This window comes from Solea senegalensis, linkage group LG19 (genome assembly GCF_019176455.1).
Source record: "Solea senegalensis isolate Sse05_10M linkage group LG19, IFAPA_SoseM_1, whole genome shotgun sequence".
Classification (NCBI taxonomy): Eukaryota; Metazoa; Chordata; class Actinopteri; order Pleuronectiformes; family Soleidae; genus Solea; species Solea senegalensis.
The window spans coordinates 16,808,512-16,834,965 of record NC_058038.1 but is presented as its reverse complement, the minus strand read 5'-3'; the positions used below and the strand labels follow the sequence as shown (position 1 = coordinate 16,834,965).

At 39.5% G+C, this 26,454-nt stretch overlaps 5 protein-coding genes and 1 non-coding gene across 7 annotated transcripts; 3 read left to right on the top strand and 3 right to left on the bottom strand.

The window, feature by feature from the left end:
• Positions 1–27: 27 nt before the first annotated feature.
• On the bottom strand, positions 28–1,971 carry rrp7a (ribosomal RNA processing 7 homolog A). The gene is made up of 7 exons (XM_044050796.1): positions 1,885–1,971; positions 1,532–1,674; positions 1,104–1,229; positions 889–1,012; positions 644–741; positions 342–549; positions 28–209 (listed from the first exon to the last, which is right to left on the bottom strand). Exons 1-7 carry the CDS (start codon positions 1,946–1,948, stop codon positions 124–126), a joined length of 849 nt encoding a protein of 282 aa, XP_043906731.1. The 5' UTR covers positions 1,949–1,971; the 3' UTR covers positions 28–123.
• A 238-nt stretch (positions 1,972–2,209) lies between these two features.
• Positions 2,210–8,170, bottom strand: poldip3 (polymerase (DNA-directed), delta interacting protein 3). Its single transcript, XM_044051873.1, has 10 exons — positions 8,076–8,170; positions 7,270–7,370; positions 6,698–7,143; positions 6,535–6,579; positions 5,787–5,855; positions 5,457–5,678; positions 4,503–4,580; positions 4,260–4,389; positions 3,915–3,981; positions 2,210–3,363 (listed from the first exon to the last, which is right to left on the bottom strand). Exons 1-10 carry the CDS (start codon positions 8,141–8,143, stop codon positions 3,144–3,146), a joined length of 1,446 nt encoding a protein of 481 aa, XP_043907808.1. The 5' UTR covers positions 8,144–8,170; the 3' UTR covers positions 2,210–3,143.
• Positions 8,171–8,636: 466 nt separating this feature from the next.
• Positions 8,637–8,788, top strand: LOC122785924. The gene has a single exon (XR_006362365.1). It is a non-coding gene; the product is annotated as a U12 minor spliceosomal RNA (small nuclear RNA).
• A 2,013-nt stretch (positions 8,789–10,801) lies between these two features.
• On the top strand, positions 10,802–19,697 carry fam234b (family with sequence similarity 234 member B). Its single transcript, XM_044051931.1, has 13 exons — positions 10,802–11,010; positions 12,092–12,610; positions 13,656–13,769; positions 14,000–14,167; positions 14,826–14,941; positions 15,476–15,626; positions 15,726–15,867; positions 16,816–17,010; positions 17,092–17,170; positions 17,459–17,626; positions 18,124–18,244; positions 18,821–19,047; positions 19,142–19,697. Exons 1-13 carry the CDS (start codon positions 10,935–10,937, stop codon positions 19,142–19,144), a joined length of 2,079 nt encoding a protein of 692 aa, XP_043907866.1. The 5' UTR covers positions 10,802–10,934; the 3' UTR covers positions 19,145–19,697.
• A 1,556-nt stretch (positions 19,698–21,253) lies between these two features.
• Positions 21,254–23,568, top strand: LOC122785791 (essential MCU regulator, mitochondrial-like). 2 transcript variants are annotated; one of them, XM_044051745.1, is made up of 4 exons: positions 21,254–21,547; positions 22,041–22,338; positions 22,489–22,633; positions 23,163–23,568. In XM_044051745.1, exons 1-3 carry the CDS (start codon positions 21,516–21,518, stop codon positions 22,624–22,626), a joined length of 468 nt encoding a protein of 155 aa, XP_043907680.1. In that variant the 5' UTR covers positions 21,254–21,515; the 3' UTR covers positions 22,627–22,633; positions 23,163–23,568. The 2 variants fall into 2 exon arrangements, with proteins under 2 accessions (XP_043907680.1, XP_043907679.1); XM_044051744.1 differs by lacking the exon at positions 21,254–21,547 and having other exon boundaries at positions 22,489–22,653.
• A 144-nt stretch (positions 23,569–23,712) lies between these two features.
• Positions 23,713–25,884, bottom strand: ndufa6 (NADH:ubiquinone oxidoreductase subunit A6). Its single transcript, XM_044051746.1, has 3 exons — positions 25,716–25,884; positions 24,057–24,172; positions 23,713–23,933 (listed from the first exon to the last, which is right to left on the bottom strand). The coding sequence occupies exons 1-3, from the start codon at positions 25,852–25,854 to the stop codon at positions 23,802–23,804; spliced, it is 387 nt and encodes a 128-aa protein (XP_043907681.1). The 5' UTR covers positions 25,855–25,884; the 3' UTR covers positions 23,713–23,801.
• Between the last annotated feature and the right edge of the window lie 570 nt (positions 25,885–26,454).

Here is a 26,454-nt window from a genome sequence, read left to right as displayed (position 1 = left end):
GCAGGTAATTCAATAATCATGAACATGTTCATCAGAATAGTTTATTAACACAAATGCTCCTTTTTAAATAAAAGGTTAGTAGCAAACACACAAACGTGATTGAAATGAACAAATATTGTTGACTCAGTAAGGTTTGAATTTTCTTTGTGCTCTCAGCAGAGCTATCCTCTGTTTGTCCTCTTCAAACTTTTTCCTTAGTTCAGCAATATCTAAAAAAAAATAAAATAACCATGAATATTACTCTTTACATACCTTTAAATAATTTTACCGTCTTTAGTCTGAGCAAAGCACAAGCTAAATTCCACTAACTGAGGAAAATCATTCAAATTGAAGCAACTTACGTTCTTTCTGTGTGTTCTTGTGCTGCCAAGTGTAGAAGTTCATGAGCTCCTTCCTCTTTTTCTTCCTCATCTCTTTGTGTAGAGTTCTCTTGTTGGCTGCTTCACTGTGAGGACGGGCCTTGACGCCCTTGTGTCCTTTTGTGACTTTCACCCAGCCCTCTTCGTCCTCTTGCTGCAGCTCAGCCTCTTTTCTCTGTTGCTCCTCTTCCTGCAAGATAAAAAAACAGACATGGGTTCAAGTTACATTCACTTAATGGGTGGCGGATGCCTTAAAAACAAAACAAAACAAAAAAAAACCTCACCTTTTCTTTACGGTTATCATAATCCTCCATAAAGGAGTCAACAATTTCCTGCAGTTTCTCTGGTTGAATGAAAGACTCTCTGTACTGCTGAATCCATTCTGGTGTAAGAAAACACAACATTTACCAAGTAATTGGCTGAACGTTTTTTTTTTTTACTTGACTTACATTTAAGAGTTAAAACACAGCCATAACATAAAAGTGAATATTAAATATTGCATTTCTGAAAAGATGACTGCACAACTCACTCTGTACTCCTGTCTTTACTGGATGCTCCTCTGTGCAAACAACCAGTGGCTCATTATGTGGATGTGATTTAGCTGCCTTTAGGCTGCGAGACTTCTGGAACACAATATAGCCCACTTTGAAACCCTGGAAAGATAAAAAGAGATTTAATAATGAAATATGTCAAGAGTGTATGTCTCCACACAAAGTGTCACAACAGAAAGAACTTGGCAGCAACCTTCTTTTCTGCTGGTTTGAAGAACTTGGACAACTTGGGTCCAGACTCGTGAGAGGAGCCTGGGTGGTCTCTGAGCTCCACAGAATGAACACAGCCAAACTGTGAGAATAACTCTTTGACAACAGCCTGAAACACAAATAGGGCAGAGCAGCAGTGACAAACAGTGACTTTATGATCAGATTGTATTGGCATTCTTTTAAACATCTAGGTCTGATAAACCAGTCTTTCCCAGAGACAGTGTTGGGATCCACAGATATTTTGCAGATTTTGTGTGTGTAGTCAAAGTTATTATTGTCATTAATAATAATAATAATAATATTAGTTCTTATCTAGATTTGCCAATTGGATCACAACAGTTTACCATCTTAATAAATAAATAAATACAGACAGACATACAGTGTGATAAACAAAGACTGGATGTCAGGTACCTGTGAACAGTATGGGGGAATGTTGAGGACAAATAAAGTCCGGTCCAGTGGTCTGTGTGAACTCTTCTCTGCTCGTACTTTGTGCTCCTTCACGTACAGCTTATGTTGTGCGCCACTATCAGAACTGAACTGTATGGGCAACACTGCGAAGAGACATAGAAAGAACGAGAATCACTCACTAACAGCATTTGTTATCCTCACGCAAACGCCAGCTCTGCCACGCTTCACGGGAATACATGTTTCTATAAGCTCACAAACGTCATTAAATGACTACCAAACGTTATGTCTTGGGATAAATCTGTATATTGGCGAAAAGCTGACAATAATGTGTTAATGTTTTGGTCAAACAATACCTGCAAATCCTCCAGGAATGATACAAGGCTGACTCCTGGCGTGTTTCATCTTGGATGCCGCCATTTTGTTTCCACCTTTGACACCGGAAGTACAAAACGACCAAAAAGGGAAAGGAAGGAAAAGGGGATTCAAACCCGTTTTGTAAATAAATCGTATTGTAACTGTTTTGTTTGATTCTATAGCACACATTTACATTTTAGATACGTTAGAATATATATATTCATATTATATAACTATACATTGCTTTATACAGTGTAAAACGTTTATTAACATAACAAAATCATTTTGTGTGGAAGATGGTAAGGATGAGTCTCACACAACATCTACAAAGCTAAATATTTAATGGTGAAAATTCACAGACCGTTCTAAATTTCCTAGTCTCTTCTTGACTTGATACAGTAAGAAAGAATAATTTTCAGTCTTTAATGATAAACTGAGAGTAAGTTAAAGTGGAATTACACAGTGATTCAAACCTCAGGTCAACCAAGTAAAATCAGCCAACAACACAAGCATATGGATTCCACCAAGACGGTAAAATAAAACGTCAACAGTGGGTGACTGAGAACTGGTATGTAACCTCTGTCCACCCTCCATTTTCTCATACAGTTTGTTTGCATTTACTTTATCCATCTTCACTTTTTTTCTTCAGATTGAAGTTGGGTGCAATAATTTAGTTGAGACAGATGCACACTCCTTGTGAATGTAGTTGGGACGATATTAAATGGACTACATTTAGTTATTTCACTTCATGATGTTTCGTCATTTTATTACTAGGATTTGTTAATCAGGGTCATTCAAAAAGAGATACAGACAACAACATGGCATGCCTGTGTTGATGTAAAGGCCCATGATGGTAATCCATTTCTCAAAGACAATGCTGTAATTTTTTTTCCCCCCCACACATGGGCATTGATAACAGTTAACCTGGAGTATTAAAAAACTCAATATACTTAGAGGGGATAGGTAATGAATTGACCCAAGGAAAAATATCCATCCAGTTTGATTTGGAATCCCCTGCCACATTAGATTAAAACAACAAATCACATTTCCTTCCACTGGTACATCTCAAAAACAAACAGGTGATACTTCGACACAAATCAAAAATAGTAGGTCGATATCCAAGGACTTCACGTTCAGAGTAGTCTATCAAATGTGTAAAAATTATGAGTATGGGGGCTGCCTGCTGTCAAGGTGAAAACCACAGTTCGTATGTGAACACTGAGAATGCAGTAATACATTTATGTACACGTGACATGAACTATATCTTGATGCGGAAGGCGGTGGCGGCCTGTGAGCTTGTGGGCTCAGTGGTGGAGCTGGACTGAGCAGTGGAGTTGAACAGAGCTTTGAGGATGGTCTGGGGGTCAACCTCTGGAGTGGGCTGAGAGGAGGCTCGCTGGCCAGCGGGACGGGACAAGGAGGGCGGCAGGCCTTCTTTCTTTGTACTGCTGCCTGTGCCTGGAGTGTCACTGAGTCTCCTGCAGGAGCACAGGCAAGAGAGGAGTTAGCGTCCACAATATTTCAAATATTTAAAACATGCCAGAAATGCTAAAGCTGCCAGTGTTATAACAGCGCTATATAGTGTAGAATTCTTATTATTTTATTTTATTTTTTAATGTTATGATTGGCTGAGTGTCGTCACATTGGAAATGTATAACGTGTGTAGCTGGTCTGCATAACCTGGACCTCTAGTGTTGTGAAGGCTGGAAAAGCTGTGCCAATTAAACTAGAAACACTTTCTATAAATCAGTTTTCACTGATTTATAGAAATAGGTCTGGGTCTACGCAAGACATCACCTGTGTCCAGATCCAAACCCCTGGCTGTCTATTATTGACCACTGCTTTAGTATATGCAGTTAACATGCACATTGTTTACTATCAAAATCACAGATCTTTATAGCCAAAATTAAAAGTGTATATAATAATTTAGACTGAACACAAACCGTGTTGAATAAAACATTTGAACTTAAACAGAGTTTTCAGCAGGTTAATTTTGAATGAAGGAATGAAACCCTGCAGTTTCACTTACAAAAGAATGGGCTGATCAGATGTGATGACATTTCCCTGAATGTGAAGGTTACACTTCATGGGTTGACCTGGGGGTGGACAAGAAGCAAAGAAAGGATAATTAAAAATTATTTACAAAAACACCCTAACATCATCATCATCCTGGTGAGTGATAGTCCCGCTAATGCAAAGTACAATCCACCAGGCTATCCCCCAGTTCAACAACACTGTTTAACATCAACATACACAATGATATCCTCCACCAGCAAACCTGTCATCTGTACTCTAACTTTATATGCAATACAGAAGACAGTGCTCAAAACCTAGAGATCTATTTGACTTGTGTGTCATTGCTGGTGGCACTCACCGTCCAGGCAGCGATTGTTGTACTTCCTGTATGCGCTCACAGCATCCTCTTTGCGGACAAACACCACTTCAGCCACACCCACCTTCACCAGCCGTGCTCGCTTCAAGGCACCGCACACACAGAATAGTTCCTGCTCACAAAAAGATACAAAAGTACAAACAAATGAGTCATCATGGTACAACAGTGTTGAGGGCATCATAGAATAACAAACATAAAAAGTTACAGAAAAGTAGTCTCACTCACAACTATGTCTTCCTCTGTGACCCGGGGATGCAGATTGTTCACAGTTATCTTTGTGCCTTCCAAAGGACTGAAAGCCGGCTAGAAAAAAAACACATGACAAGACCAGATAGGTAAACGTGTAATGAGCATAAAAAACTGTACATGGACCCAAAAAGACTTATAGTGGAAAGATTTGACAACTACCAGGTGTAATAAATATCTCAGGTTGCCATGAATGCTTTGCTGTCTGGGATGGTGCAGATCATGTCAACTGTAGTAGTAGTAACGGTAGCTCAACGGAAATTCCACGGAAATGTTTCTCATAGATATACACACTATGCAACAACCCGGGAGCTTCTTTTTTCCTCTTGCCCACTTTGTTGCACCCTCACCTCAACTTTATTTCCCTTTATCATCCAACAGAAAAAAAAAACCCTCTGCTGCATCCAAACCATAAACTGTATATAAAAAGTGTAATTCTTCCAGTTTCTCATTTGAAGCGAAACAGGATCTAAAAATATACTAAATAACCACCAGGGAATGAGCCTACTTACAACTTGATTTATAATGTCAGCAAGCATTTTCCTGAGGCATTAATGGTCTCAATCAGTAGATTCAGGTTTTCTTCAATACAACATGATGCTGACATTTTTAACACCCAACATGAATTTTTTTCTCCAGGCAGAGGAGGATTAAGAACAGCATTGAATGATCATACTCACAACTGTCAAGTTCATGCGATTTGTTGGCAAAAGTTACAGGTGAAACATGTATAATTTCAAATCATTATGTAATTAAGTATTGTAATCATCTTTAATGGGAATTAAGTTCCTGGCTTGCAACTTAAGCGTTCATGGACAACTTGTTCTTTCCCTCTCTTTGGCCACGTGATTTGGTTTGGGTTTTGTTTAGACAATGTAATAGTAACACAAAATAACAAAGTAAAGACAAGCTGCACAGGAAAGTGTGCTTTACCTGAGGTGGAGTAGGCACTGTGGTGCTGGATTCTGCTGTACTTTGCTGGAGGCTCCTAGAGACTGGCTGGAAGGCTGGAGCTGAGGACCGGGTGGCAGCCATGTTGCTATTGGGCCGAGTGGGAGCCACAGGTACAGGAGGACGTGGAGCCATGTAGGCATCATTTTTCACCACCTTGGTGATAGGGGCTGACATGGAAAATGTGGAGCCTACTGTACTGGGCTGTATAAAAGAAAGGGGAGAAAGAAAGTTTTAGGTGCAATGCCTGATATGTAATAGTGCAAGTATGTATTGACCTCTACAGGTCAGCTGTAATAAAGCATTTCTTACCCTTGACTGTAGCATATTGTTTGCAGTAGTAATCTTTATTTGTTTACCATCAGGCTCATTTGAGACAGGCTAAGGGAGTCAAAACATTATAATTAATATCATGTTCTACAAATCAATCCTTAAGAAAAAAAGATATTGCCATCTTATGAAAGGACATTCTTCTAAAACTTGGAGCTAATCTAAAGTCTGAATACAACCACTTTTACCAAGCGGTTGTATTCAGTACATGACAAGTTTTTCAAGTTGTGTGAGGGGGACAAATTTAACATTTCTACACAATCCCACCTTTTTACAACCTTCTGGTAGTGTACAAAGCACATGGTCCTAGTAACTGGTCAAGTACAGTTTGTTCAAGGTCACCAGAGAATCTTCACTCTGAGCAACAACAGTAATGTAATTGGAAAAAACAAAAACACACTGCTTCTAAATATACAGTGCATTGTGCACTGAGAGATGACTTCTGACAGGTTGTGTTCCTTTTTTAACAAATAATGACAGCATGCAGCAGTGTATACTGTGTCGCATTCTTCATTGTTCAATGTATTGGCCGACTACACTGGAAAGATGTCATGCTAGATCCATAACTGATGCAGCAACAGCAATCCAGCAATTACACATCACCGTGGAAACACAAGCCATGTCAAGGTTTACCTTTCCAAACATACCATGGCAATCTGAACAGCCCTGTATCACTTGGTGGAAACATACAATATTTCCTGTTTAAACATATCATGAAAAAGGGCTCTACCTGTGGGGCTGCACGTATGCCACCTGGTGTTCCTAATGGACGTTGCTGTGAAAGGAGACATCATACATTAGCAAACATGTCCATATGTTCACACAACTTAATAGATACAAAAACAAGTAAGTTATATCACTAATATTTAACTATGAAAACAACAGAAACTCACCTGAATAGTCTTGGTTATTTTCAAAGGTGGGGAAGCAGCAGCTGGTGTCCCTCCAATACTCCTCTTGAGGCTAAGCCTATCACGAGCATCCATCATTTTCTTATTATTGCTCAAATGTGGGGGTGCACTCCCCCTCACACTCAGTGCTTGTACTGAGTGTGAGTGTGTGTGATGGACATTAGGACCAAAGTGCCTTGTGTTAAGACCACCAGGAGGACTGTTGGTGTGTATCTGTATTTGTGGCACAAGTGCCGGGCTCTGTAGTTTGTGCATTACTGCTGTACTTTGTGTTGTCTGTGCAGGGACACTGAATGGATTCTGCCCCTGTTTGCGAGAGTTGATCATCTGCCGGGCATCCTGCACTCCTCCAGCTCCTCCCCTGCCACGAATTTTGAAGCGAGCATCTTTCAGTCCCAGCTTTTCTCTGGCATCTTTCACTTGAAAACCTAAGAAGGGCGATGAGTGATCATAACAAACTCAAATTTAATCCCAAAGAACAAAGCTCTACCAGCACAGTTAAATGTAAAACACAAATGAGCATACCATTTAAGTAACAAATAGTGGACCCTCACCTGTTCCTCCTCCAAGACGCTGTCTGACGTCATTAACCCCAATCTTCTGACGAGCATCGAAACTCTTGCCAGTGATTCCTGCACCCCGTCCAAACATGGGTCTGAAAAAATAAAACCCAATAAAACCTTTGTTCAAACATATCAAATTGGGATTGTGTTTACGAAGCAATTTTGCACCATTTATAAATATCATGGCTCACAGACAACTTTATTTACATTACAGCTGCAACAAAAGGTAACACGAAGGTCCATTTTAGAAACACCGAGTGGTTTCAACGTACGTTCCGTATATATGTGAATACATCAAGCGTATTAAGCTCTAACATAATAATAATAATAATAATAATTCCACACTAACAAAGAGACATTAAAAGTAGCATGGCATGGGACAAGCACTATAGAGCATGTTAGCATGCTTCAGTTCCAGGCACTACATTTTAACCATGTTTGAATGCAACAATTTTATTTTTAACTTACTAGCTCGCTTCGATATGTGGGGGCACACGCATGAGCAAACTTAAAGCAAAGTTGAAGTGCTATCTCACTAATGAAACTTTCTGGGTCAAAATACGGAATGTAGATGAATTTTCACACTCAAAATTTACTTCATATTTAGAGGCCTAGATAAAATATCAGCTACTTAGCTTAGCATTTGCGACGGAGCTGCTACTGGCTGTAACAGGCTAATGTTAGCAAACCATTTAGCTACGAACATAACTTAGTCTTGGTAATGCTTTTAAAACACGAGCCCATGCGTCGACTCCTAAATAACCGAAGATAGAATGGTGCAGTGGTGGTTTTCATACCGTTTAACTGGAGCCTTGAGGTTTATACCGCGTCGTCGTATCACTTCATCCAAAGAAACGTCTGCCATTTTCTCACACTGCCACACAGCGCATGCGTACAGGGAAACTTCATGTGTCCCTACGGAAGCCGCTGTGGACCACCATGCGAATGACTATTCAGTCCTGTCTGCAACCGGTAACCTTTCTAAACATTTCCTTTTCTATTGTTAACATAACTTGGTTCAAAACAAGAATATATAAGAAATACAAACAGCACTGTCAAATGTGTAGCTGCTGTATAATTACAAATAAATGATCTATCATCGATTACTCCTGTCGAATTACCTCGGTACCCATGAGCCTTTGCGCCAAATCATGTCCACAAATACAAAGGTTTGGCAACCTAAGTTATATACACTACAATGTAACAATGTATATCTACGTACAAATGTCGTACGTACAAATATCCAATACGCACGGAAGCAAGCTGTTAGAGACTTAAATAAACTGAACCGACAGTGACACCGTAACAGACAAGACCTGGACATTGTCTCAATATAGTGCTTCGGGCGTCTTAGCGATATGCCTTAAACTGATGAGTAAGGAAAATAACGATTCAGGGTGACGCCTGAGTCTGCGTCAAAGTACGTTTCAATTTTTGAAGGGGTACAGGTCTGTCCATAGTGGTGACTCGCCTACTTCGCGAGATGCCTAAGTGGGCTAGGATCTACCCCGCTCCCTTAAACTGTCTCAAAAATAAGATGAAAAACATGATGCAGTTCCTGTATCGTTAAGTTACAAGTGAGAAATGTAAAATAAAAAAATACGCCAAAATATGGTAATGTATTTGACTACGCACCTAGACATGTACTGAATTTGTTTGATAAAAGAAGCCCAATTATATGAGTGTTGTTTGATCAGAATCAGAATCAGAAGAGCTTTATTGCCAAGTACGATTTGCACATACAATTTGTTCTGGTGTCATTGGTGCATAACAAGCATACACAATTTTAAAAAGTTAAGTGAACAGTATACGTATATATACACAGTTTATAAATGTTTTTTGTTGTTTTTTTGTTTTTTTTTTAAAAATGAAAAAGAGCACTTAATTAAGGAGCACTTACATCCTTAATAATCCCAATGCAATATTACAGACCACGCTATCAATAATATTCAATAATAATATCTTGGCCATCAAAGCACAAGGATCATATTTCATACTTAATTTGACTATTATTATTTCTTTAAACGCAAGTATTTCATTGGCTACTATGTCCATACAATTTATATTTGTCTTCAGTAGCATTATTTGTAAATTTGACCGATCACACACACAGGTGTAAATGATTAAAGGTAATTATGTAAAACATGTACAACAGCGACGCTCAGTGTTTTGCAATGTTACTGCAATCCAAATTCACAACATAGCAGGAGTGTGGTTCAAATAAGTTTATTCATTTAAAAATAAGTTCTAAATGGGAAGCTGCATTTTTACCCAGCCTTACACTGTGTTCATGCACAACACATCCACATACTCCAGTGTTTTATTTAGTGCAGTATCCTCACCTCAGGCTTTAAATGACTCGGCATCAGGTGTGTGGAGGGAGATTGAATAGATGGGTATACATTTAGTCAACTTCAGAATAGGTGGACATTTAAAATGAAAGTGTTTCTGCATTTGCTCAGCAGTGGAGCACATGTTGAGGGGAGATCACATGGCAACAATCATGGAGGACATTTTATAGTATCATTAGTTAAACACCATCAAAGAAAAGAGGTGCAGTGGGGAGAGAGTATTGTAATCTTGCCTGAAATTGTCTTTTCCTTCTTGATAATTTCCAACAAGCTGCAGATTCAAAGGAGTATTGATGCCCTCCACTATTGAAAGATTTCTCTAGTCTGTCACATCCTCTCCTGATGTGATTGTTCCCCGTCTGGGACAATAGTATCTACACCAGCATGTCTGTCGCGGTCTGTCATCAACTTCCTCAAGACTTTGTGAGAAGGGTAGTGAGGCTTTTCATGTTCAGTATTATTGACGCTTACAAACAAAAAACATAAATTAGTTTAACATTTCCTCACTCGCTAACGACACATCATGGTCACTTAACATCATACATTTCTAAAATATACTGTAGCAGCTTTAAATGAATGATGGCTGAGTTCCATTCAGCTTCCTCCTGAATCAAGCCAACATCAACATGATCATGGACATGATCAAAATGATTGCTGTGCAAAAGGGCCCACTATTTGATACAATACAATTAGGTATACACGATATTGGACTTTTTGCTGATATACCTGGAGTGCTTGGGACGATAACCGATACCGATATACACGTCTGTCCTTTTGCCAACTGCACAGGCGATTTAGTCTCTTCTTTAGTGAAATCACATTTGTTTCACATGTTGTTCATTCATTGTGCAGACATAAATAAGCATAAAAAAATAACAGCTTTATTTGAGTCATTTATCATATCGGCTGATCTTGGCGTGTTTGGAGATACATTTCAAAGACAATATCTGCCAATACTGATATTGTACCAGTCACATCGTTCATCCCTAAATACAATACAATATGACACCAAATTAAATGATGTGATGGAATATGATTTGTCACCCACAAAGGAATAATTGCATTCACCGGAAGGAAATCAACGCAATACATCAATTTTAACAAAACAAAAAGAAAGAAATCAAGAATAATTGCACATTGTATCCATCCGTTATTACATATACAGAAACATTTGCAATTAAAATGAAGTGGAAGCCGCAACTTGCTTGCGGCGGAGCGTGACAGAAAAACTACAATTCCCAGCATGCAGTCGGGCAGGCGCAGCTCCAACCTGATGGCTGATGGCTCAGTGACCTGGAGCTCTTCATGAACGCCGCTGCACGTCGTGGTTCCGTTAGAGGAGAAATGGCTGCAGCTCTGTCCCGCGCCCTCAAACTGCCCGGTAAGATGCGCTACACCATTTTCACCGAGTAACAGACGAATTATAATCCAGCATCGTTTAGTAGCTTAGTACAGACGTGGTCGGTAAGAGACAGAGCGTTTTGCTGTGTGTGTGTGTGTGTGTGTGTGTGTGTGTTGTACGGCTCCTCTCCTGTAACTCAGCTGTGTACATGCGATTGATTCATTACAGGTCCCGATGTGTCTCACACTCACACACACATTCAGCAGCAGCAGCAGCTGCACACAAAACCTCACTGATGAACATATTTTAGTGATGATTTAATGATTTGTGTGTGGATGTAGAGCAGCGCGCGCACATACACACACACACACACACACACTGACAGAACGGCTGTGCTCTGTGCTGCCTGTTAGCTGCTGCCTGCTAATGATAGAACAACTGCTGTAAACAACAACAGCAGCACAACATAATAATAATAACATCAAGCAACAATATCAACGTTTCATATCTCACGTCATTTATCAAACAACCAGTGATGTGTGTCATTGTAGGTGTAACATTTGTACTAACGTTTATATTGGACGTTGTGAAGCAGTTGTTTGCTGCTGTCGTTATTTACAAACACACAGTAAGGATTTGTATTATCAATATCACTGTCAAAGAAACGAGGTCTTTTCCAGTATTTCCAGTTCTAAATGATAGTGAACAAAACAAAATACACAGACAATGAATGAGAAATAAACCAGATCATTGTTATTGTGTAATAACAATACAATACTGTTAAAACATAGGGATGCAGCATTAAAGAAGACTTAATCAATTGTCATCTATTTTGATAATGAAGTAATCGGTTTGGGTGTTTTTTTTTACTTTACTATAAAAAAATTGTTTTTGCTCCATATCTCATAGAAATCATTTAAACTATAATCATTTTTGGTTTGTTCAAATATACATCACAACATGTTTTGAGGATTTATTGACAGTACTTGATTAAATTACAGTAATTGACATTAGAGAGATTATATGACTACATTAATAGAAATTAATATTGTACATCTGCAATGCTTCAGTATTAATAAAGAATATATTGGTAATCATCACTCCCTGTGTGTCTCTGCAGGGAAGAAGGGCTCGGAGCTCGGGGAGTACGACCCCCTCACCCAAGCAGACAGTGAGGACGAGAGCGAGGAAGATGATCTGGTGCTCAACTACCCCAGAAACGGTCTCGGCAGGGACGGCTGCCTTGGTTCGGGTTCCTCAAAGATGCGCGGTGGCAGGTCAGGAAGACTCGACGAGGCACAAGAGGACGAAGAGGAGGAAGAAGAGGACGAATGGAGAGAGCGACTCCCCAGCAAATCCAGGCAGGACAGAGACGACATGAAGGGCACACAGTACTGGGGCCACAGGGACAGGACGGGGGAGGACAGAGGAGGGTCTGCTTCACTGGGTGGCGCCGGACTCGGAGGTCACAGCACTGACGCAGAAGAAAAAGCACTGAGGAAGAAAAACACCGTCAGAAGTGTGTTCTTCTTGGTGCCTCTGGTTAGTGCCACACTGGCTGTGCTGCTGTGTGCATTCCTGATCCCCTGTCAGAAGGGAGAGCTGAAGCAATGGGAGCAAGCACTGGGAGACGCAGGAGGTAAAGGGAGTAATGTTGTGTGACGTTTACAGTAGAATACATTTCTTTTATTATTGATCAAAAGCTATCCTCGCATGGATTTACTGAGGAGTCTTTTAGGCGAGACAACACGGGCTCACCCTTTAATTAGTCAACAGTAATTACACAGTGAGCGTTACTCTACCTACCACATGTTCTGTTTCAGCATGCCCTATGAAATATAAATGCAATGCTGTTATCTTTAACCACCACAGCATGTTTACTAGTGTTTAAAAGTGATGCTCACGGACAATACAGCAAACAAATGATTTAGAAATTATCAATGCTGTGATGTGTTACTTTGTTTTTCAGTCAATGTAACTCAAAGTGCAACAGATAATAACACAGACTTCCATGAACTCACAAAACAAAACAGAGAAAACCTCTGCCAAGGCTGCTCTGTTTCCCACAGTGTCAATAAAGTCTCCTGTCTCACAAGATTATTGATTGTTTAAGTTCTGTGTCCGGATCAACACCAGAATTTACCCTTGAACCAAAACCTACTGTGCACTTGACTTTTAATTATGCTGCTCAAAAAGCAAAATTGACAAGAGCAAAACTTCTTGGTAATAAAAGAGGAACTAAAGAAAAAGAAATCTCAACAAAAGAGGAAACATCAGAGATGAGCTTTCCAAACTTACACTACAGCGAGTCAACTGTCCCCTTGTATTTCTATTCAAAATAATGGACCATATTTAATTTTGGTCATCTTTCAATGATGTCATCCAGTTTATCATCTCTGCGCTCATGTCCAGGACAAACAGTTTTTGAACCATTAACGTGAGGAAGGAAATATTGAGTAATTCAGTAGTTAGCCAGTGTTTTGTCTTTTGTTTTTGTGACAAATGGATCATGACCGATCATTGCCGTTTGCTGCGTGTTCTGCTTCCAAATCTCTCTCAATAAAGTACAAATACACAGAGAAACCAAACCAGAAAAAATAGACAACAACTCCCATGATCCCATCTTGCTATTGTTTAGATATGACATACTATGTATTAAAAACTTTGAAACTTTCTCTGTTTAGGTGTCTCTCCGCCTGCACTGGCGCTGTGGGATGTCGATGGTGATTCAGTGGAGGACGTGTTGCTCGGTGTCACTGAATGGACAAACGACACCCATCTGACACAAAGGAGCAAAAGTATGTGGGGTTTTGTTGAAACATAAGAAGAGGGTTAGAGTGACAATGCTGATAAAATATCCTTTGTTACTAGCACTTCTCTCTATGTGCGCTTGTGAAACATGCACTAATCTCATCCTGTTTTTCCAGAGTAAACAGATATTTTCACTTTTTCTTTAGTAGTAAAATATGTTTCCTTGGTTTAATGATACTTGATGTTGTTGGTTTTGTTTTTTTTTTTATCATTCCAGTTTACAGTGCGGTGGCTCTGTCTGCAGTCAGTGGTCAGGTGCTGTGGAGGAAGGTCATGGGCGAGTCTGTGATGTCCATCCAGTGTGGTCTGCAGCACAGCTCCCAGCCTTCACCCGTGTGTCTCCTCATCAGTAAATCCACCCTCATGGCAGTGAATGGCACCACAGGTGAGAGTATGATCTGATCACTGCTGTGCTCATGCAGTAACAGCTGTTACTAACTAAACTAAACACTAATTATATACCACAATTACAGACATTTTCTATTTGTTCTTTTTTTATGCATTATATACGAAATGTATGAAGCCATTAAATTACCACTACATGGCATCAGAGATGAAGGAAATTAAATTGAAATATTGGCTTCACTGATGATAATGTACATCCTAATATACTAAATTTTAATTTATGGCAATATCTGTTTATTTTTTTGTGGCATTTCGGGAGCCCTAAAATAGGTCCCATTTTCATGAACAACTAATATGCACTGTTAGCTCTGCCTATTGCTGACATGCAAAAATTAACTAAATCGGTTTGATGTTTAACAGTAAAAAGTGGGACCATTATGTGTGTGTGTGTGTACAAACACAGTGCAACACTGGGTTAAAGTGCAGCTTCTTGTTTCTAAAACTTTCCGTTGGTGGAAGCCCACGTTCTCAAATGTTGCAGTGCCTGTTTTAAACATTAATGGTTGATGTTACACATAATTTATGTATATCCTCATTATAATGTGTTGACTTGTACAACAGAGGTCAACAAGGTTAACTTCTTGTATTCTAAGCATAAAGCAAAACAAAGTCAACAGTGGTTTCCTTTCACTCCTCAGGGAAGAATTTGTCGTCAGTCCAGCTGAAGAACATTGAATCACAGGCGGTGTTACTTCCAGACCTGCAGGGAGACTCGGTACCAGATCTGCTCATTGCCACCTTGCCTGCTGATGAGGTATAGTCATAGTTTCATGCACACATTTGTGCTCATTTGGACACGAGGAATTGAAAATAAGCAACACCTGCAATAAAGGATGATTAAAGACTTAATTAATAAAGCAGCCAGCAAAGATAACGTTGAGGAATGGCATCCAATGACTCCTATGTGGATTTTAAGCAGGTTTTCTCCAGTTTCTTCTTACATGTCCAAAAACATGCAGAGGTTGGACATTCTAAATTGCCCATAGTTTGAGAGTGAACTCTATATGTGTACCTGTGATGCACTGCGACCTGTTCTCTGCTTTTTTGCCCTATGTCAACTGGGATTGGCACCAGCAACCCCGTGACATTCAGGGAGAATATAAAGCGCTAGACGATGGATGGAATATTTGTTTGTTGCACACAATTCCAATACAAACTCCACTAGATGAAGCAGCTGTGCAATTGTTCATTCTCAGTCTCACTGTTACACATCTCAGAGTCGAAGCTGAAACCTTCATGGTCAGTGACTGCAAAGTACAAACCTCTTTCGACTGTGTTCTTTTTTCAGACTTTGGATCTGTCCCTGACGTTGATCTCTGGCCTGACGGGGGCTCAGCTTGGACGTCCTGTGCCGTTTAACCTCACAGGACAAGGGAAACTTATTGGTCCTCTGCTGCATGAGACACAAAAAGGGGCATATTACATCCTCCTTGGACTAGGTAGAAGAAATCAACTGCCTTGTTAAAACATATCATTTAAAAAGATTAAAGGTTGTCTTATTGTCAGTAGGTAACTTGTTTTAATGTCTGTTTCCTCAGGTAATGTCGAGGCCATCTCTCTGCGTGATATTTACATTCGTGCCATGGGCAAAATGCCTATGAAACAGACTATTCGGATTAAGGATCCAAAGTGGGAGGAAATGAGGAAAACCAATTCATCCACCCTCATAGACATTTACAGGTATGCTATGCTGTGACTGGCATTTACCTCTGGTTACGCTCTACACAGGATTCTTTGTGTGTTCAATACTACACCTTTAATCAGGTGGTGTGTGTGTGAGAGGAGGAATTCAGGTGTGACTTGCAGTTTTTCCACAATTGCAGAAGTTTCCTGAAACTTGAGTTTGTCAAAATATAAAAATCAAAAACTGCATCAACTCTTCTAAAAATTATACTTTTTCTTACAAATTTACAACCACTGTACATAACATTTTTCACATTTCTACTTTTCTAATACATGTCCAAGTATAAAAAGACTGTTATTGTATGGTTGTTGTTTTTTTACATTTGAAGACAAACGCAAAATCTATTTATTCTTACTACTGAAGAGAACACAAAGATACCATGGACATATGCCAAGGCAGGATATGCCACTCAAGAAGATACTTTGCACAGTGTTTGGCCAGAAAGGAAGTAGTTTGTGATGTGGATGAGGTGCCGTGGTCTGATCCACACCAGAAACAGGACAGACAATAAATACTGTGTCTGTGTCTTCTTCAGTGTTCAGAATGAACAGGTTTTGTTTCCCTTTTACATTTGAGTTCATATTTACATGATGGTACACAGTAACTCTTCTTTGTTCTGCACACCAAAGAATAAACCTTACATGTGCCTTTAGGATTCAGGGGATTACTATATGTGTGTCTAATGTAGGAAAGTCAGTTTGTAGAACACGTGAGGTTGAGAATGAGCGTATAGTTGATACAGTTGATATATAAAATGTGGGCTGATTTTGTTGTTTTTAAAATGATGTGTATTATAAAAGCAATAAAACATGCATGATTAGATTCTGCTGCAGTTAAATAGATAATGTAGAAATGTATTAGCCACAATTTAAACATACAGTTGTATAATCTGTTACGTACAATCATTTTAGAGCAGTAAATAAAGTGAGTGTAATGTGTTCCAGAGGATCCGAGCATGTGGAGTTCATGCTCCCCCTTGTGGCTGGTTTCGGTGACAACCGCAACAGCCTGGACACAGTTTCTAACCTGAACTACAGCAGAAGTGACTGGCTGCTGGTGTACGGCGTCAGCAAACTGTCCGTGCTCAAACAGAGGGACATACGTAAAAAATGGACGTTCAACTCACCTCCCATTCACAGGTGAAGGCCTGCACGGCAACACAGTCAAAATTAAAAACTTAAACTTAATCTCCTTTAAATCTTTTCTTCTTCTTTTTGTAGCCAACCAGCTCTGGGACACTTCAATGATGATGGAGTCCTTGATCTGCTCTTTCAACATTCAGCAAATGGCATCATGGAGGTAAAACTAGCAGTATATTCATTTACTTTTCTTTCAAGGCTCATAACAAACAACACACATGCTCAAATGCAACACAGTGTTCTGGTTAAACTACTATTGAGATGTGATACAGGAGGGCATAATGAGCTCTGTGTCAATTAGAGCTCCAACTTTGTCGTAAACTTGCATACAGTAACATATTCTTCAAAAATGTGAGTCTAAAATCTGCATACCATCTGTTGCTCCTGTGACTTTTTTGTTCTGGTTTTATATCTAATCATTGTTTTTCTCCTCTGCTCCGTCTGTCAGGCTCAGGTCATTGACGGGACAACGGGGCACCTTCTTTGGTCCGCAGAGTTTGTGTGTCCTCGTCTTGTTTTGCAAACGTCTGCCATTTCCACCTCGAGCGGCCAAGCAGCTTTCCTCTTCTGGGCTAGTGAGCCGATCAAAGCACAGAGGAATGCTACTAAGACAACTGTGAGTGTGCCTCAGTGAATATAGAAATATATTTATATATAAAGGTCCAGTGTGTAAGAATTTTAAAATAAGAATGTTTTACACTTGGTTTATATATGGGCAGAGGCTCTTTATTTGCAAATTAAGATAAATAAATTAAGATTAAAATTCTAAAACACACACACACACTCTGGCTGGCTTGTGTGTTCATGCTGCTCTATAAACATGACAGTACAAGACGGCAGCTTCTATGTATGTACATAGAGAAGGCTTATTTTAAGTCAACGTAAACCAAATGATTTTTATTTTAAAGTGATTATATTCTTTTAAAAACCTATGTTATGGGTAGTGTATTGCTAATAACCCCTTCGAAATGTTATACACTGAACCTTTGAAACAGAAAGGATCATTTTCACCATTTACATTACATTACAGTTTATTTTACTTCTTTTTCCTTCGAATTCAAAATCAAGCCATTAATGAAATGCTAAAAGCACAAAATGGTCCACACTGTACAGGTGGCGCCAGGTGTTGCTGCAGCTGAGCCTCTCATCAGAAAACTCTTCCTGCTGCACCCTGCGTATCCCACAATCCTGCTGGAGCTCACCAGTACCACAGACACAGCAGTCACCTCTGCAGGTAAAGGTTGACCTACACTGTTATACTGTAAAACAATATCTTACTTCAAAACTGTTGTGTATGTAACTTTTAAATATAAACAAATGTTTATATTGTATTCAAACCACTGTTGGATAACATCACATGATGCCGAATGGCAACATTACTGGGCTGCACACAGGAAGTAACCGTTTTAGGTCAAGACACATGGAGGCAACAGCAACATTGTGCTCGTAAAGCGAGGTTGGCGTATGACTGAAAACACAAACAAGTGCCTTTGAAAAGTTTCAGAATTGCTCAAAAAGGCCAGTCGTTAAGCAGTTTGACAGAATCAATGCTTCTTGTTGTGCTGCTGGTGCATACATGCACACACTCCCTCAGACAGGTCTGATAGTACTGCTTGACAGAGCAGGTTTTCAGGTGAAGGATGCAGCACACTGCAGCTTTAATGCACCAACTTTGTATAATTTACCTGATGTCCAAGCTGCCCTGAAAACCATTTTTGTTGTAGATGGGGGAAAAAAAAAAAGACTTAGAAGAAGTGACACAGCAACTGAAACACAAACTGTTCTACCTCATTTTGTTTCTCTCGGACAGTGAGTTACCAGGATCATGAGAAAGACGCCTCCTACATCACCGTATCCTCCCGCCCCACGCCTGACTCAGAGCCCAGCATTCGAATAGTCAAGAGCATGAGCCTTAGAGCTGCCATCACCAAAGGACAAATTGTCCGACTGGGGGAAACCGGCAAGCCGGGGACACCCATTGAACCTAGCATGTTAGAGGTCAACAAGTTCTTCAGCCATCTGTCCTTCAAACGTCAGGTGAGGTAAAAGTGTGATATATGGATGGTCCAAATCAGGAATTATGTTTTTTTCAAAAGACTCCCATTAAATGAAGTCTTTGTTTTTGTTTCAGTGATGAGCCACCACAGCTGCTAGAAGCGGTACAACTAAATGGAGCACATGTATATGATGAATAAGCTCTGCACAAAGAGGCACTAAGAATCCATTTGAGGCTGTTTACATATTCATTCATTTGTACAAACTAAATTTTCTTTTACTTGAGAATAAGATGTATTTGCTGTAAAAACGTCATTTGTAAGTCAGGGTTTTGTTTGCATTGGTTTGGATTAGATTATGTTTGTACATTGAAAACGCTAATTTAATCTATTTAATTTGCATATAATTGAATGTTCAGGATCCTGTGGACTTGATGGCAGAGGAACAACTGTATTCTACTGTTTATTACTGACTGAAGATGAAAGAACATTGACATGTGTTTACAGTACGCATCACTAATGTATAACTCTTTCAAGGCCAGTGGTGTCGTCACCATATCATAAAGCCACTGTTTCTGTTTTTCACAAAGTTAAAGCTGTAGTAGGCAGGATTGCTGGAAAACTATTTGCTTGTAGAGTTTTATCCGTAGATTATTACTTTTTTTTTTACTATACAATTCTGGCACTACTCAACACGGCTCGACTTTTACTCAGTTTGGTATCAGGCACGTCGTTTGCATTACTATAGTACCTCCTCGACGTGGGCGGGGTCGTCATAGCACTGCTGCACAAACGTGCAGTGACATCATTTTATGCACGACAAACTAGTGACAAGCAAAGCGGTTGTTTTCAGTGGAACTGAATCATTAGAATCAGTTCATTGAAAAGATTTGTCAGCACTTGCATGACCGGAGCACAGACACGACACATCTGACACGTTCACTGAACAGGTTGTGATGTGGCTTGCGATGGCCGGCTTTCCCTAAATACACCAGACTCCTCTTTTAAATATTGAGATTTTAGAAATTGTCAGAGATTATTGCACGTTTTCAGGATTTTTCAAGTCTTTTTTAACTGATCTACAGTTTGGCTTTGTTCAAAAAAAAAAAAGAAAAAGCACCAGGTACGATCACTAATGGAAAAGCAAAATAAACCAAGCAGTGTCGAGCTGCTCTGACCCAAGTCATGCTAGAACGGTACAGTGGAAAAGCACCAGCAGGATTACGATTACAACACCACATCATGTATACTTAGGAAACTCTGCCGATGTTAATATACATTTTGTTGCATTTATCCTCCGACTCTCTTTTGGGTTTCTTTGCAGCACAGGAGGCTTTTGTCAGTGCTGCAGCACAATAAAGGACCTGTATCGAGAGTAGTTGTAGTGGAACAGCCTCTCACTCTGCATTAGACATTATAATTTGATGGAGCGGATTCACGATCTTAAATAATCTTTTGCAATAACGGAATTTATTGACACTGGGGGTTTGTGCTTTCTCCAGTTATGGAATTATTTAACAATAATTCCTACAATCCTGCCTACCATGCCTTTATGTTGTAGCATATAGTGAGTCTTTATTTAAGGTTGTACAGTATTTATTTAATTGTTTGGATCTTTCCTGTTAGACTTTATTTGTTATATAATTAACCACTGCTTATTTTTCTGACTATGTGGCCGCTACTGGCTTTTTTTTTTTGGCATTTGGCATGGCAAGCTGCAACTTCACATAATGAACAGAGAAAGTATCGAAAACACTTGTGCTCCCAGTGTTGTTTGTTTCAAATTCTTCAGTATTCAGTATTCTAGTACAAAAGGTTTGAGGCTCCCACAACGGACAGAAGAGAAGTAATGGATGATTAAATCCAGAGGAGAGCAGCATCGTTGCTGTTAAATACTCACACCCACACCCAGATTTGTACAATAACGAAAAACACTGTAGTAAACAGATAACATTAAAGTCATTAATAAACTACATGGCTACTACTGCTCACTGGATATTTTCTGTTTTTCTGAGCACTCTCTGTAAATACTTGAGATGGTTGTGTAAGAAAATCCCAGTAGTATATCAAGACTTTCTAAAATACTCAGACCAGGCTGTCTCCTGATAAAGTCACATAAATTACCTTTCTTTCTCATTCTGACGCTCAGTCTGAAGCTGCCTTTGAGGGTTTCTCAATCCAGGTTCTGGAGACCAACTGCCACACAACACACCTGATTCAAATGGTCAGCTGCTAACGAGCCATTCATTTGATTCAGGTGTGTTGTGATGGTCTCCAGGACCAGGATTGAGAAACACTGACCCTCTGCATTGAATTGGCCATAAGATATTTGCATTAAAGATACATTAAGTAGGATTTGCTCTCGGGGTTCCCCTACAGTTGGTGAAACATTATTTTTTACAGCAGTCATAAAAATGTATATTACGGTGACTAACCCAGGGACTGTAATGTATGCAGTACAGTAGAATATTGTAGTTCTTTTTGTGGCATGGACCTAAAACCAGAAGTTGCATGCTGTATATGCAGGCGACATTCACCCTGCTGTAAGTTTACTGTACATTGTGTTGCTTTAATGAGAGCTTGAACAGGTGAAATGAATTAAATGGTGGGTGAGTAGGTTTTTTATTTTATTTGGAATTTTTTTTAAGTATGTCGGAAAAAGTACTGTACTTCGCTACATTTAAAATTAAATTAAAAAATAAAATAATATTCATGCATCGGAAACGTGTGAATGATGAGGACAGGTGACTTTGTACATTGCACTCTAATTTGTAAAGGTTTGCCTTTAATTCAAAACGATTCATGTGAGATTTGTGTCTCCTTGTCCTTTTTGCACGACACAAGAAAGAACCCCAACCTTTTTAACTTTTAACTCATTTTAAACAAGTTACTTTTTTACTTTAACTTGAGTACTTTTTAATACTTTACTTATACTTAAGTAAAAATAGTGCTACTTTTACTTGAGTAGAATACTTCAGTACTCTTTTCACCTCCTTTTTCACCTTAAAAGGCAGTATTTTTGTTGCCCACCTGCAGTACCTCCAGGGCCCTCGTTTGTACCTGTGCAACCTGCCGCACATTGATGTGTCGTTATAGGCGCGGGGTGGCGCTGTTGCTCACCCACACACAACGCCTTTCTCCCGTTCTCCGCATCGCTGCCGCACCAAACAGTGTAAACATGGCGTCGGCCCTCGGTCGCTTGGCCAGGCTCTCGGTCTTGAGACGCGGCCGCGCTTCACCGCTGACCCGCTCCGATGGACAGGGGATGGCGGTGACATCGCGGCGCACAGCTGTGTGCACATCCTCCGGTGCCATTCTGCCCAAACCAAGGAAGGTGAGTGTTGAAACGAGCAGCTGTGATCAGACCCAGAGCAGAGACAGAGAGGGAGTTGTGTTTCATTACAAGTCATCCTTGCACAAGCTGCTGTTGTCCATGAACTAACGCAGTTGTTTCTATGGTGATGTGTGGGACACTGGGGAACAGACCCCATTCGGCCTTTTCCGGATTGCTGTGGTAGTGGTGCCCTTCTTGTATGTGGGAACTCAGATCAGCAAGAACTTTGCTGCGCTGCTGGAGGAGCACGACATCTTTGTCCCCGAGGACGATGACGACGATGACTGAGGAGCCTGTAAGCTTCCTGGTTACCAGGTATCACTGGCTTGGTTTGTGGGCTTCCCAGTTAAATATTGTAAAAGTTCGAACTCACACACACACTTGTTCAGTCTGGTTGCATAGGCAGCACCAGTGTAATACATCCATTAAAGCAAGAGACTTTAAAAGTAGCACACGAATGCTGCATTTGAGTTAAAAAATGTCCATGTCAAATAAGTACGACTCTACATAATTACATGTACACGTGATTTCTATAAATTAAAAAATATGGCCGTATAACACCATTTCAATAACTTTATTTCCTCACAGTCTTCAAACCGGGCTCCCAGTCTGTGGAACAACTTGTCTTTTCTAAAAATCACTCTCTAATGTGGCTTTCCCTTTAGTTTTTGCATGTAATAAATGTTAAGCAATTTAACCATTACAAAAAAAGGAATACAGAGGTTATAATTTTGTGACTAAACTTTTTGTCAGTGTTGGAAATGTAAAATAATATACTGTATCCAACCTGTCACCACTCACACTCTCTCTCTTTTCCTTCACAGACTATCTTGTTTCGTCACTACCTGGGAGGAGTGTGAGCCTCTGAGCAGATTAACTTGTTCCACTGCTGTGTAATTGTTGAGGTGTCTGTACTGGATTCAGGGTTTTTCTGTTGACAACACTGAGATTGGGCTGTTCCTCACTGAGTAGCATATTTGCATGCACTACTTAAATCTTCTTAATAAAGTGAATGAATTTGAAGAAATACAGCACATGCTCAGTGGGTTTTGGTGGCACATCCAAGTGTAATGTTGGTGTTTTTGAATGTAACAAACTTTGATGAGAACAGTTCTTGTAGTTTATGTTTGTGATAAACAAGTTTGCCCAAAACACTATGGGCTATGATCCAAAAAAAAGGCATCCTGTCTTTAGTGTTTCCTGGTATATAAAAATAAACATTAAATGAAAGACTTTGTTATTCAAAGATCTGTTCAGAACGTATGATGAAACTGTTCTGTTATGTTTTTCTTTCTTCATTTGTTTAAAGGCTCCTTTAATTTAATACCTACAGAGATTTGATTGTGAGTAATAAGAGACAACTCTTTCAGCATATGAGTGTTAAGTGTGTATTTACAGTAGAGGGTAACATCTGTTACACTGGACATTATGGAAGTGGGGTCAGAGATCAGAAGCCACACAGTTCATGGGTCATGACCCTGGTAGAATTTGGACAGGAAGTCAGTAGGACGAGGTTCCTCAGTCTCCTTGAAATAACGCATTACGTGGGTCTTCTGCTTCCAAACTTTGATTGTTTCCTCCAGCTCCATTTTACTCTGCAGATTAAATCACACATAATGTCAGTAACAGCATACTACCTACGTTCTGGGCAGCAATGAGTTAAACAGTTAAAATGATGTCGGTTAATGTAGTGGAGATTATTGCAAGGTTGTTTTTACCTTTATGACCAACATGTCAATCACACGTGGATCAGTGACATGCTTGTTTTGGTTGAACATCTCCCTCAATTTGTCTCTCCCCTGACGATTTGTGATGTCCAGCTGGAAAATGGAAACTGGAGAGAAAGACATGTTTCCATGTATCAATTTTGTCCAGAAAAAAATACATATCTTTCAATTTTAAAGAAAGTGTTTTTTTCTACACATAACTAAACAAAAACCCAAAGAAGACCAAAACCTCTCTCACAGTGAACATTATGAATGTTTAACAGAAAAATGTTAAACAAGGTGGCTTCACAACATTCTAGTTATGAATTGAAAGGATGTGATGAGAATATGTAAAAAATAAAGTAAAACATGATCACTCTAATCTACAACACAAAATTGCCAGGACACAAGTACTCACTCACTCACACACTCATCTTCTACGACTTTGTCCTCCACATGAGGGAGGCAGGGTCGAAAGGCGGTATACACCCTGGACAGGTCACCAGTCCATCACAGGGCCACATAGAGACAAACAACCATCCACTCTCACATCTACAGTCAATTTAGAGTGTCTAATTTGCCTAATCCTCAAATCTGCATGATTTTGGACTGTGGGAAACCAGAGAACCAGAAGAAATAAAACATGCACGCGTGCACAAAATGCACCAATGTACCAATAATCTGACTTTTGACCACATTCTGAATAAGACTACTAAAACTATGATGTTTACATTACCTGCTGATGGAACTAGTATTCCTGCTAGCATATTACAATACACACTTAATACAATTCTCTCTGTATTACACCCACTGCTTGCAAGAACCATAATACTCTATGTGCCTCAATCTGATTATTGTTCATTCTTTGTATGTCCCTTTACTCAGGAAGTTAATCAGATAATGCTATTTACATGACAGTGTCTTCATATGAAGACTATTGTGTTAAACTTTAGCTGCAACCACCACGCTTTTTTTCTACACTACATGGTGCCATAGACTTACCAGTTACTTGAGAAAATATTAAGCCACTTGATTGGTTAATAAAAAGATTTTTATTTCATATTTGCAACCCTAGTCTTGATCCGATTCTAAAAAAATCTATTTCTGTCCCATAAGACATAACACACTAGCGCTGAAACAATTACTCAATTCATCGATTATTAACCCATTACTAAATTAATTGTCAATTATATGAAGTTTTTTTCACGATTAAAACATAGCTTCTTAAATGAGAATATTTCCTGACGTCTTTGCACCATAAAACAAAGACATCATTAAAAACTGAATCTTTTTGGTTTGTGGAGAAAACGAGAACTTCGAAAATATCAGAATTTCCAGGTTTGACAAACATTTTTCAGCATTTTCTGACATTTTATGGACCAAACGATTACTCGATTAATGGTGAAAATAATCGACAGGTTAATCGATTATGAAAATAATCGTTAGTTACAGCTCTAGTTTAACACAGACCAATAAAAGAAAGAGCAAATTTGACGATGTGATTGTGGTTATTGCTATATCGACGCCACAGTCACTTGCTATTCAACACAACTTGTCAGTTAGAGTGTTATGTTTATGTAGCTGTTAGCTAGCAGCTAACCTCCACACAGACACGACCTTGACGCTGACGCTGCTCTAACATGTCTGACAGCGGCCGCAGCTCACACTTACCAGTGTGCGGGATTTCTCGATACCAGGCTCGGTACAGCTCCCGGACCCTCCGCTTAGCTTCGTCCAGGTCCCGACTAAAAATGGGTTTAACAACTTTAGCAGCACCTGCAGCCGTTCGAGCAGCCGCCGTAGACGCCATGGCAGCAGTCGATGCAGCGCACTTCCGCTTTGAAGCTTCTTGTCTTGTTGGGGCGATAACGTTTAATAACGCCGCAGAGTATAGGTAGAGCCACCTGGAGGCAAGGAGGATTCAGCGCAATAGCTGGAAGTCGCAGACAGTCCAAAATAAGTGTAAACCTTTTGCACAAATATTTGACTTATGCATCACATAAATATTATCCATGTAGTGTGGATTATTTTATATTTTTGTTCATGTATATTTTTTGTTTTTATATTTGTTCCGTCTGTTTTTCATTTTAATTATTTTTAATTATTATTTTAATTATTGCCTCTCAATTGTGGCAGATTTCTTCAGATTAGTGTCTTAATTAAAACTGCAAAAGCTAGCTATCTAGCTATACTAGTTTTACATTTTAATGGTCAGAGTTATAGTAATACAAAGAGGCAGCAAGATGGTACTGTTGTACAGATTTACAGTGTCACCCTCACATTCACCACAACTTGAGCATTTTTGCTGGGTAAACAATCCCTACTGGGGTTATGCTAATATTTTCTAAATGCCTCTCATGTTAAATTAATTCTAACTGAAACTACTCTTTCCTTATCACAGTAAACCTGT